Consider the following 12761-nt stretch of genomic DNA (forward strand, 5'->3'; position numbering starts at 1 on the left):
CAAGGTCGATATTTATCTTAATACCTGCAGCTCCCCACAGCGTCTCGGACAGCTGGCAGTCATCAGGAGACTCACAATTAATAATGTCGTCGTGACATCTCTAACAGAAGACAAGCTGTCTTTAAACATTAAAATAATCTGATTTAGTGAAGTTATCGTTTACAATCCTGACACTGATGTTTTCTCATTCTATTAGCACATTTTATTCAGTGCCAAATTATGTCTTACGAAGTATCTCATGTACTCCAACTAATATAGTCTTCGTAGTGCAAAATATATTACAATTTCTGTAACCTTTGTGTAACAGACAATAACGTATTATCTTATCTTACGTCAGTGATCATCTTTTTGCAAACATACATAGCTACACTAAGACAACAACAAAATATACACAATGACCAGACACAGAACCCAAGAAAACATCAATACATTCAAAGAGGATTTAATGAAACAAGAGTGGGGCAAAGTGTACGTAGGAAACGTGAAATGAAGCCTATGATTCATTTTTTGACTGTTGTAACATCACTTTATGAAAAAAGAAACAACAGAAAAAACAGAAATCTGATGAAAAACCGTGGATAACTAACGCTATATTAAATGCATGTAAGAAGAAAAATGTATTATATAGCAAGTTCTTAAAGAAGAGAACAAAAGAAGCAGAAAACAAATATAAGATATACAAAAACAAACTGACCAGAATCATGAGAAAAAAAAAAAAAAGAATTATTACAGTAAACTACTGGAGGACAACAGAAGCAATATAAGAAACACCTGGAAGGAATCAAATTATCAAGAATAAAAAAAGGCAAAACAGGAGACGCTAACTATTTTCTGACTAAAAACAATACAGCGGTTAAGGATATGAGCTTAGCTGCAAATTAATTTAATGATTCTTTTTGTTGGAGTTGGTCCAGGTTTAGCTGAGGAGCTCACAAAGGCTGGCAGTATACATTATGTGCTAAGCAAGAATGTAAATATTAATGAATCTATGTTTGTTAAGGGAACTGATGAAAAAGAAATGATTGAGATTGTTAAAACATTTAAGAGTAAAAAGTCCACAGACTGGAATGGTATTGACATGTTTATGGTCAAAAGTATTATTGGTTGTGTTGTTAAACCTCTAACGCATGTATGTAATCAATCTCTGAAAACTGGAGTTTTTCCAGATAAAATGAAAATGGCAAAGGTGATACCAATATACAAGGCTGGTGATACACATACACTTTCAAACTACAGACCTGTTTCACTGCTCTCCCAGTTCTCAAAAATACAAAAAAAAAAAAATTCTCTACAAGGCTCAACAACTTCATTACTAAACACAATATACTGTGTGATCAGCAATATGAAAGAGAGAAAGAAAAACATATGTTTTATTCTTTTTCTGGAAAGCAAAGCAAAGCAAGGCCCAAATGTATACACCAATATGAAAAAGAAACATAAATAAATGAGTGGCTCGACCCATTCACAGCGTGCGTAAATTAACACTCATTGTTTAAACATGACCTGCAATTGTGCCATTAATTTATTATGAGTTTATTTTAATGTCAGCCTAAGCTCTGTGGCTGATTAATTGATCGCTACTTTATGGAAAGTGACCTAACAGCTTACTGAACATTGGTGTCTTTAGCATTTATTAACACAGCTTAGACCACAGTCCTGAGTACATACAGGCACTGCTTATGCAACTTGATTCATTAAAATCTACAATATAACATGGTGACATGCAAGATGAGAATTGTCCTGTAACGCCATAATTGTGCATTTTTCGTCTGCCACAAACTCTACACGTACATGTATCCACAGCATGCTGGAGCACAGACGGAGAGCAGGCGGAGGAGCAGTGTGATAATTAACTCAAGTATTGATTCCCATACTGCAGCAGGAGTGGCTCCTTCTCTCCCCTCCCCACGTTGGAGAAGTTAAAAAGAATCGTGCTTTGACCTTCATAGTCCTGGTTCTTCTGGAATATGGCGTTGCTGGAATTAGCAATCTGCAAAAACATTTAGTTTGTTTCAAAGTTGCTTTTAGATTAAACACAGTTCCACAAACTAAATACATTTCTGGGTGTTCCTGTGCCACACACAATATCATTTATTTCTGGGCACAGACAGCCTCCTTGTGGTCATGAACTGCATTTAAGCACAACCACTGACGCTCTTTGTGAGGGTTTGGATTCTATTCATCAGTGATTATTTACTGCTAAACATGACTAAGCACTTTACTGAAACTTTTCCCAGTTTTTCCACAGTGCACATGCATTGAAGCCAGTTTGAATATTGGCCACATTTATTGTCCTTTATTCAGCTCTTAGTCAACCCTTCTTACCCCTTGAAACCCTGTATAAAGAGTTATATTTAAAGATAAAATCCTACTTTTAACCAGAGATCTTCAACACGGGGTCCTCAGAGTTACTGCATTATTACAATAACAATTATTTGATACATTTTTTAAAGTTTTTTTCCAAAAATTAAAATGTCTGAAACAACATTAACATGAATCCAAGATATTATTAACAAGGATAAATCAGCCTATTTATGAAAAAAATGACACAACATTTGATGATAGGCTTATTGGCCTATACGGTAACCACTAATGTAGCCATCCACAGGTAGAGTTAAGTTTAAGGACGCACTGTGCTGTTAACTGTTAACATTAAAACATGATGTATAAATATATATTAATATGTCAACAATTACTACTTAATAGCTTAGTATAGTGCATCATTAAAAGCATGTGTAGAGGCTTCAGGCCGCCCTACAGATTACTGTAGGCCCAGTTTAATGTGCAACTCAATTTTATACAATGGGGGTCCCTGCTCCGTCTCACTTTCAGCTAATACAATATAAAAAGTACATCTGATACTACTGTAAACCACTGATAAAACGTTTGTTAGAATTTTTTTGGGGTCAGGCCAAAGGTCTGAACCCTGTATACAGGCATCCTCTATGGGCCCTCCCCGCATCCACGGCTATTTATTCTAGTATCTTTGTGGGCCCCCTTCTCACATGAGGGCCCTATATACTCAGCCCCCCCCGACACCCCTGCCCTGCTTTATATAATGTAATTAGTCATTGTAAGATGTTGCAACCCGTTTAGTTCTGTACCTGTGATCTGTTGTAAAGACGAGGGTGGCAGGCGATGACCATGATGAAGGAGAAGGTTGCTACAAGAATGGCAGCACATGACAGGATGAAGAGCATGTGGGGGTTATCTGCAATTCACACAGAAACAAAAAAAAATGTTACTTGCGGTTGTGGTCCTTTAAGAAACAAAGTCACAGTGAAACAGCATTTTCTTGTTTTGATGTAGTTCCATTTGAAACGGGATATTTTAGTTAAAGCTATAGTGTGTAGTTTTTGTCGCCCCCATGAGGAATTCTAAGTAATGACAACAACACTGTCGGCAAGTCCAAAAGATACAAGCCTTCTGTGATCCCCCCGCTCCCCCCAACCCCCCTTCCATGCAGTTGCTAGTAACCAAGGAGGACATGTAGAATTAAAAAAAAACAAACATGATGGACTCTTCAGAAGAGCTAATTATCTTCACTCGAGTTTCTGCACGGGAAAGTCACCGGACGCCACAATCTTCTGAACAGCCATACTGAGAGATACAGAGAGAGTTGTGTGGAGCTGATAGTCTTTATTAACTTTGTAGCAACTCATTTAGCAATGGCTTGAATGTAACGGACGTTTATTAATATCAAAAAGTTATGCACTAAGGAGACAATCATGTTTAGAGGGAAACAATCAAGACGTTTTCATAAACCCCGGACAAGTCAAGTATGAAAGTGCAGTATATGTAAAAAAACAAACAAAAGAAACATCTGAATTAAAGTGTGTCATGTAAATGTAAATAATCATGTTATGTCTCATTCAGTATCTGGGTGACATGAAGAGGGTAGTTATCTTTTATTTGGGATCTGATCCAGCTGCTGCTCCCCCTACAAGCCGCACAGTAGAAGCTCTGTTGAAACAGTAACTAGTACAGATGCAGTCCATGGATGGGAGGTGAAAGCCTATGAGTGTATTAGCCACAACTTTCTGTATGGATTTATAACCCTGTTTAGGGTGGAACCATATCACCGTATGAGTCTGTTAAAATGCCACAGGAACAGAAGTCAAAGTCTCCAATAGCAAGTCAAAATGTTCCTGCAGCTAATAAGACGCTGACACTAAAAGCTGGCTATTACGTATTAGAGTTGGATCACAACAGCAGCGAATCAATTGAACACAGCAGCCATGTGCCCGGATTCCTTCATTCTCACTGTTCCCTCTCTGTCTGTGGAACTAACACAGCTAAACGGGACATGTTAGGTTTTAATCTGAAACACCCCATGACACTACACATCTTCTCTCAGTTTCAAGAAGCATTTTAATTGAGCCAGAAGGAAATTAGAAGTTCAAATTCTTCATTCTTATCATGTGCACAACAATTACAGAGAAGCAGTCACTGGCAATGGAAATCTTGAATCTAAGACATAAAATAGTGCAAGTTTAAATATAGGGCTACAATATAAACAAGAATAAAATATAAATAGAGTAATATAAATTTGTGTCGACAGTATTGCAAATGAACAAACAGAATGTATATATTAACAATATGTAAATATGTATGCATAATGGCAAGTAATAAATATACATAGAGGTGTTAACAGTTTGTAAAACAGTAAGTTAAGTATGTAAAGGTAAAATGACATGATGATGAGCTCAGAGCAAGCTCAAGAGTTCTAAAAGTCTTACAATCTGCGTGAAGAAGCTGTCCCTGAGCCTGGTGGTGCGGGACTGAAATTTGACTGATTTTGATTCATTGTTATTTATTCAAATTGCATCAAAGCAGAGTCTAGCACTGAGAGCCAAGAGAGCCAAATGGCCATGAAGTTGTTAATGGATTCATATTTAATTAGATAGAAACATTACGGAAAATAAATACATTTTGTGAGGTTTTATTGTATGATAATACAATCAGTTATTAAGATTTCCACAGTGACGTGGATCAAGGTGTAACTAGGATAAGGGGGATCACAATGGCAGCACAAGTAACTGAAAACTGCCTTCAATTTGACATCCCTTCTCCCGGTGATGTCCAGGCCCCTTACCCAGGCTGGGCCTTCAGCGTTGTAAGCATTTTAGCCTCTTTGATGCGTTATTATAAATACCACTTTCTTTCTTTTAAAGACCCACCCTGTGTAGCAGCCTGATTGGTTAGGGTTAGGCATTGGACTTGTGTAGTTAAGGTCAGGATAGCCTATTGGTCAGGGTATATAGGGCCTGAACAAATCAGCTTCCGGTACCTCGCACCTCTTGAATGAGTGGTGAAGGATCGTAAAGTCAAATGCAGTCCTGTATAGTAAAGTGAATGAATGAGAAGAATCTACAGAATTGTGTAGAGAGCCTCAGCCTTGCTGTGTAACTTCACAACACTTTTGGCATTATCTATTAGATTTTTGAATGTTTTATATAACCCTGAAAGGGCAAAGAGTTGTGTAAACCCTTAGAAAAACCATGATGAGTTATGATAATCACTGGAGTTTCATTGTTTTTACAAGAATAATATACCATTCAGAAATGAATCCTCTGATTTTTAACTCCTGTTTCTTTTCTTGTCCAATTTAGTTTTTGTCTTTTTGCCTCTCCTTTCTCCTTCCCTATTTCCTTCCATCTTCTTGTCATGGTAAGTAGCCTGCGTGTGTGTGTGTGTGTGTGTGTGTGTGTGTGTGTCGCCACTCACTGTTTCTCCTGACATAAAGGCTGAAGGAGGTCTGCAGCTTGCTGATGTCATTGCGGACACTAATGTCCAAGCAGTGGACACCGGTAGAGGTGAAGGTGTGGTTCAGTCGCAGGGTGTTTTCATACAGCACTATCAGCGTGCAGCCCCCAGTCATGTCTGGCACACAGTTGGGCAGGAAACGCCAGCACACCCATATGGGAGGACTAAACACACACACACACGATAAGAGATAGGATGATATTTTTTTATTGGCTTTTTTTTTAAAAATCATTTTTAACTTGCATTGATCATATTGCATTAAATAGGTAAAATTCAAAGGATACCCTGGCTTTAATTGCGATAAACACAAAATATAAAAACAAAATGCAGCTTACCTTCCATCAACATGAAAAGCCAAACTGGTGTTCTGAGACACCTCATAATCTGAAGGCCCATTCAGCTCGATGTGTTTAATGGCATCTACAAATTATTTTCAGTTATAAATCATTTCATCACTTATTTGTTTCAAGGAATAACATGTACAGTAGCCCTACGGCTAAATATGAAGCTTTTAAATTTGGTAAACTGCACATAAACTAAAACTTAAAACTACAAACCGAGCACTTGGACATCTGTGGAGTAGACGTCAGTAATTAGAGGTGCATATTTGGTCACTTTTGCTCCTACTTTCAGCCGCAGTGTGTAGTTCCCTGATTCTGAGTAATGATAGCGGACCACTGGCTCAGTCCCATGGATCACCTCTCTGCAACAAAAGAAGTATTAAAGGAAAAAGAAAAGCATCCCAAACCTTTATTTATAGTTCAAATATGAAAAGTACTTGTACCCATTCCCTAAGTCCCATGTATAGGTGAACTTTGCTGTGCTGAAATTCTTTTGGGGATCGAAGAGTTCAAACATGGTCTCAGTGGGAACATCTGAAGCCAGTTCTCCTGTGTCCCTCACATAGGTGGCGTTTCCCTCCATCTGATAGAAAACCAACTTCCCAGCTATATTTTCTGTTTAGAAAAATATATATATACTTAGCTATGAATCAATGATGCGTGTAAGAAACGTATAAATGAGAAAATGCTAGACTGCTTACCCAAATCTGTCAAAGGGTCTGTGGTCTCTGCCACACCCAGGATGACCAGGGGAAGGAGCATCAAGATCCATGCAAAGAAAAGTCTGCAAGCATACAACCAGCAGTTTAAAAAAGGGTCAAGAATGTCAAATGTCTTAAATGTTAATAGATGTTAGATTTACCTGTCCATATCTGCTGGTCCTCAGGAGGACCTCAAGTAGAAATAAAGAGAATGCTGAAAGCAGAGTGGTGGGACATGGGGGGAGGAAGTGGGTGATGTGGCTCAGAACTGACTGCCTGTGAGATTCAGAGCATGCGGATGAGAGCTGTAAAGGCTTGAAATTGTCACCATGCGTTTGAATCATGTGGCTCTGGAACAACAGTTTGCTTTTGAGTAGGAGGCTCTGGCCTGGGTCACATTCCTGTCAGTGAGGTGGGGCTTCTTTCTAAGATGTGGCTAGTTTTTTTCTTTGAAAACTGAAACGCTTGATTTCATAAGGACAGAGGAGGTGTATTGATATCCACATGGTGGTGCTAACAACTCAAGAATTACTCCCAAAAGTAGGATTTTTAAAGTGGCTATTCCTAAAATATGTTGAGAAAGTATATATACAGTATAATAAAAATAGTATTAACATTTCTTGTTGGTCTTTATTTCGATTTCATAATAAAAGTCAACATAATATCCCCCCTTTCACTCTCTTACATATACAGTAAAGAAAAAAAGATACAATTGTATGTATAAAGACATTCAAAATGTACTCATAATGGATAAAACAGAGCAGGAACATTACATTATTTGTTTTGTCTGGCTAAAATATATTGAAGCTATGCTTGAATAAAAGGCTTGATTACTAACTGGGTTCCAGATGCACCGATCCGATACACCGGATCAGTATCGCAGGCAGCTAGTACAAACCTTATGATCATGACATGACCAATCTACATTAAATACAGTTTCTTTGTCAGTGTCCTTATACAATTTATTGTTTCCTGCTATCACGTCATGCTGGGCTGCTGACTATTTTTCTTTGTTTTACAGCAATGTGATACATGTTAATGTCTTATCAGGTAGTATAAAAAAGCTTCTCACGTGTAGCCCATTGAGGTGTGACTTTGTCATAAAACAGTGGTTCCTGATTGTGTTGCAACTGCACCAGGGTTGGGGTCAATTGTAACATCTGACTTCTTCCGTTCACATACATATTGTGAACAATATGTCACATGTAATCATCTTAAATGGGTAATTTGAAGACAGATGCAAGTTTAATATATAAAAACATGGTTGAGCTAATCCAAATTGTCTACTGAGAAAAATGCAGAAAGTATTGCAACTGCCCCCAGTCTCACCTACATGTACAAGTAGGCCTACTGTACTTTAGTACAATTTACAATGTACAAGGTTCTTGTACTTTACATAGTAGGTTTTCCATATTATGATCTTTTCTCCTTCTACTACACTGTATATGAACTGACTGAATCTGGCTCCATCTTGACCAGTTGACCAATGTTGCTATCATGTTATGGCATCAGAAAGACAATGGGCGTCCTTACCTATACTTTTTTAATACTTACATGTGTTTACTTTCAATGTTCAATGCTACTTTTACTTCAATAAAGCATCTAAATGATCTGAATCTACAGTATAACATCCACCACTATATGGATTTCTGTACAAAGTAAATGTTTGTATTACATCGCCCTCTTAAGGCCAACTGGAGCATTTTATGTTAACGCCAGATCACAGTGCCAAAATGAGTCATGCCTTTAAAAATTGTTTCTATGACAGATGTAGAACACTATTTCATAAGTTGTGCATTTCATCCAACGAGAACTTCAATTTGTATAACACCTATGGTGACGTCACGGTTCCCTCCCTCGCGCTCCTCCACCCTAAACGCACTGGGAAGTCTCTCGGTGTCCCAGTCAGTCAGTCAGCCAGTCAGCCAGTCAGTCAGCCAGTCAGTCAGCCAGTGCGTCCGCCGCCCACTGCTGAGCGTCTCTCTGCCTACATGCACGGACTCAGGGTGCAGACAAGGAGCAGAACCGACTGTGGGATTTATTATACGGAGTGAGTTAACACCTGGATTACGAAACCATTTTTATTTTTCCTATTTTTTGTCGTTTTTTATTTTTTTATTTTTTTTATTTTTTTCCGACTTCTGGGCTTGAGAAACAACCTGCCATCATGTCTCGGGCTCCAGAAGATGTTAGCAAGCTTACTGAAAGTACATACAAGGTAAGTCTCATAGCAAATAAGCGACATAGTAATCGATATTTGGTAGAGATTATCCCTGGTTTGTGATGGAGGCTAAAGAGAGGTAATCAGCTCTTCTTAGTTGGCTTATGATTCAGGTTTGTTGCATTTTAACCCTGACCATAAATCACAGCAATACCATACTATAAAATTGTTAGAGAGTTATGGTGTGCCTGTGCTTTTATTTTATTGGGACAGTTTTCTTCCCATTTACCACTTTTTGTCTAATAGACCCATTCTTTTGCTTTCAAACTGAAACTTTCTGTTGTTGCTTACAATGGTAATACAGCATTTTTATAATATAAAAACAGTAGGCTATTTTAAGTCCAACAAGAAGATGAAAAGTACATTTTTTCAGTCATATTATTCATCGATGCATACAACACAGTAAACCACAGTGCAGTCAAAAGCCCTCTTTGTCTGTCTGACATGTGATGAGTGAGACACAAGTTTTTCCCATAAAACAACCTGCTCTAGCTTGTCAATGGACATAAAATGATTTGCTCAATAGTCATTTGATCATGGGATTTATCTCGATTAGTAGATTACTCTTATCAAGTGTACACTGCTGCCTCTCACATATGATAAGCAGGTGAGTGTGTCTGGGTGTGTGGTCTCTGTGAGGACCACATGTCATCAAAGTCCAAAAAAGTTTAGGAGAGGTTAAAAGGTAATTCTATACTTTGGGGCTTGGGGAATAAGGGTTAAATGATCTTTTAGTGTCTTCTCGGGATTAGCAATACAAAGTGTGTGTGTGTGTGTGTGTGTGTGTGTGTGTGTGTGTGTGTGTGTGTGTGTGTGTAAATGTAAAACTGTGTGTGTGTGTGGTGTGTGTGGTGTGAGTGGTGTGGGAGAGAGAGAGAGAGACACACACACACACACACACACACACACACACACACACACACACACACACACACACACACAAACAAACAAACAGAGAAAGAGACAGAGAGAGTCATACCTATAGTTTACAGTGTGCCACAATTTCAGCTGGGAGAGAGAGAGAGAGAGAGAGAGAGAGAGAGAGAGAGAGAAAAAGAAAGAAGCGGAAAAAAAGGAACCTGTTTCCCTTTTTTTTCTCCTCTGCTCTGTTCTTCATGTAAAGTCATACCTGCCCCTTCATTGTTCTATTGAGGGCGTGCCAGGGGAATAGAGACAGGGAGGTGAACAGCATTTGATTGTTGAGGCATTTCAATAGAGAGAGAGAGAGAGAGAGAGAGAGAGAGAGAGAGAGAGAGAGAGAGAGAGAGAGAGAGAGAGCTGAGGTTCATGCCACAAATAGCTGCAACTTTGTGTGGGACTTTGCTCTTTTGAGCAAGTTGTTAAGCATACGTGAGGGGTCAAGTTAAAGTTTTATTGTTCTCGCATGGTGATATATATAGAGCAACAGCACAAACACACTTGTTTTCATGTAATCTCTTCTGCACCCACTCATACAAAAATAGCCTCATGAGTTTTATTATTCTCGCCAGGTCCTTTTTTTAAATTATTTTTGAAAGGAAATTAGAGATGTTTGTAAGCAAGCGAGAAAATGACTTATAAAACTGTGTGAAAATGTATCATTTGATCAGGAAAAGAGGAGTTGGAATTATTGCTTTTCTCCACAACCTTTAATTTCTGCTCTTTGTCCCAGAATGTGATGGAGCAGTTCAACCCAGGCCTGAGGAACCTGGTCAACCTCGGGAAGAGCTATGAGAAATCAGTCACAGGTAAACACAGCTTCACCCTCAAAGTTGGATTACACCTAATGATCTATAAGTGCTAATGGGAACTTTGAATTTGGCCTCAATGTAAATAGTATTCCCACTAATCAAAGAGTTGAATAAAGTTTCCTAGCCAGTAACTTGAAGATGTTTGTCTGTCTCCCCATGCAGCGATGACTCTTGCTGGGAAGGCCTATTTTGAAGCGGTCTCAAAGGTCGGAGAGAATGCGATCGTGTCTCCAGTCTCCAGAGAGCTTGGTGAGTTTCATGCGAGTCCAGGTTAAATCCACCTACTATGAGTGAAACCTCAAGCGGGTCTGTTCCAGTGTCTCTGTGGTGAAGCTATAGAGCTTGAAAAAGATAGTGATTCATCACCTTCATTTCTATTGGAAATGTACTCAAAGGAATAGTTTGTCATTTTTGGGAAGCGCACTTATTTGACTTTTTTGCTGAGAGTTAGTCTGTATGGTAAATATGAAGCTAGAGCTAGCAGCCGGTTAGCTTAGCTTAGCACAAAGACTGGAAAAGGCTAGCCTGGATCTCTTCGAAGGTAACAAAGTCCACCTACCATCCCCTCTAAAGCTCACTCATTAACACATTATGTTTTGTTTGTTTATTTTCTACAAAAATCAAAGTTAAAAATGTCAATTTGTGGTTTTACAGTAGGGGTTACCCTCAACCTCACAGTGACAACAAAACTCTCGGAATTCACTGCTGCCGGCCAAGAAATAGCCCCGTGGTTATAGAGTGGTTTTAAAATTCTTGGCAAGAAATTGATTAAGTGCATTTCCCAAAATGTCGAACTGATTCCTTAAAGGAACACACCGACTCATTGGGACTTCAGCTTATTCACCGTATCCCCCAGAGTTAGATAAGTCCATACATACCCTTCTCATCTCCGTGCGTGTCGTAACTCTGCCTGACGCACCCACCGCTAGCCTAGCTTAGCACATATCCTGGAAGCACTGCTACTTCTACTACTTGGGCGGAGTGATTTGCTCGCAGCACCTGAGAAGCCCCGTGGTAAGGAGCAGAGAGTAACAACGGTGCTTTTCAGGTGTTGCGCTAATCACTCCGCCCAAGTAGCAGTGCTTCGCCTTCTGAGAATATAGTTCCCAGTATGTGTACTGTTAGAAGATGGCTGTGTCTCATGTGACCTTGTTATTTGTACACGCTGTGACTTTACAAATCACAACATGTAAATAGGAAAATGTTGGCGTTATTTTGTCACTTATTGGGAGCAGTAGACTAGATGGAGCCGGTTACCTCCAGGATCTGTGCTAAGCGAGGCTAGCGTAATGTATGGACTTATCTAACTCTGGGGGATAAGGTGAATAAGCTAAAGTCCCAATAAGTCGGCGTGTTCCTTTAAAGTCACTATGAAATGATGAAAGTGACCTTTTCACTTACATCACCACCCTTGTTTCACCCAAACATCCTGTCAATAATGGAAGCTGGACACCATAAAAATCCTGTTCCTATGCAAATTCATCATAACGACATATTTTGCCTGAGTGCAACTATCATCCCAAATGCGGGTCAATTATGCAAACCTCTGGAAATAACATTAATTGAACCCTTGCGGCACAGTAGGAGCCGAAATACATTACTGTCTGCTCTCTACCGCTCAGCCTGATTGAAGTGCTTCCTCTATCTCTTCTTTGAGTCTGCCATCAAGCGTGTACATGTGACTCATCTCCAATTATTCTATTAGTGCTAAAGTGTGGAGCTGACCTACTTTGTCCAGGGGTCCTAATTCTGTGCTATTACGATTCATCAAGTTGTTTTTTTTTGTAATCTGTTGCATCACTCCTTATTGGAGGGGTTAACAAATTGGCCTTGTGTAAGCTCAGGTTGATGTGAGAGGCAGGGGATCAGAGTAGGGCAGTGAAAATGGATAAATAATGCTCCGCCATTTAGCACTTGGTCTTTCAAAGGAAAATTGTGACCTTGGGGAATCTTACATATTGACCAGTTCTCTTCTGTTAAATTGTATTTGCATTGCTTCAAG

The 12761-nt window shown here is 39.1% G+C and overlaps 2 protein-coding genes across 5 annotated transcripts in view; one reads left to right on the top strand and one right to left on the bottom strand.

Moving 5' to 3' along the window:
* Nucleotides 1-1343: 1343 nt before the first annotated feature.
* Nucleotides 1344-7148, bottom strand: tmem130 (transmembrane protein 130). The gene is made up of 8 exons (XM_031291245.2): nucleotides 6970-7148; nucleotides 6809-6891; nucleotides 6551-6722; nucleotides 6324-6469; nucleotides 6102-6186; nucleotides 5728-5930; nucleotides 3105-3211; nucleotides 1344-1990 (listed from the first exon to the last, which is right to left on the bottom strand). The coding sequence occupies exons 1-8, from the start codon at nucleotides 6975-6977 to the stop codon at nucleotides 1850-1852; spliced, it is 945 nt and encodes a 314-aa protein (XP_031147105.2). The 5' UTR covers nucleotides 6978-7148; the 3' UTR covers nucleotides 1344-1849.
* Nucleotides 7149-8724: 1576 nt separating this feature from the next.
* The window catches only part of baiap2l1a (BAR/IMD domain containing adaptor protein 2 like 1a), a 30538-nt gene continuing 26501 nt past the window's right edge, over nucleotides 8725-12761 (top strand). For 3 of the 4 annotated variants that reach the window (XM_031291397.2, XM_031291398.2, XM_031291400.2), the window contains exons 1-3: nucleotides 8726-9026; nucleotides 10681-10756; nucleotides 10922-11008. In XM_031291397.2, coding sequence (XP_031147257.1) covers nucleotides 8976-9026; nucleotides 10681-10756; nucleotides 10922-11008 — 214 coding nt within the window. In that variant the 5' untranslated portion in view covers nucleotides 8726-8975. Of the gene's footprint in view, nucleotides 9027-10680; nucleotides 10757-10921; nucleotides 11009-12761 lie in introns of all 4 variants that reach the window. The other variant, XM_031291399.2, reaches the window with a different exon arrangement.

The sequence above is a fragment of the Sander lucioperca genome, chromosome 22 (genome assembly GCF_008315115.2).
Source record: "Sander lucioperca isolate FBNREF2018 chromosome 22, SLUC_FBN_1.2, whole genome shotgun sequence".
NCBI lineage: Eukaryota > Metazoa > Chordata > Actinopteri > Perciformes > Percidae > Sander > Sander lucioperca.

Excerpts from the sequence above, each read along its gene's own strand:
- tmem130 (XM_031291245.2), bottom strand. Across the intron at positions 6,187-6,323 it reads CACAGATGTCCAAGTGCTCG|ATGCCATTAAACACATCGAG; the intron begins GTTTGTAGTTTT and ends AATAATTTGTAG. Across the intron at positions 1,991-3,104 it reads GTCTTTACAACAGATCACAG|ATTGCTAATTCCAGCAACGC; the intron begins GTACAGAACTAA and ends ATGTTTTTGCAG.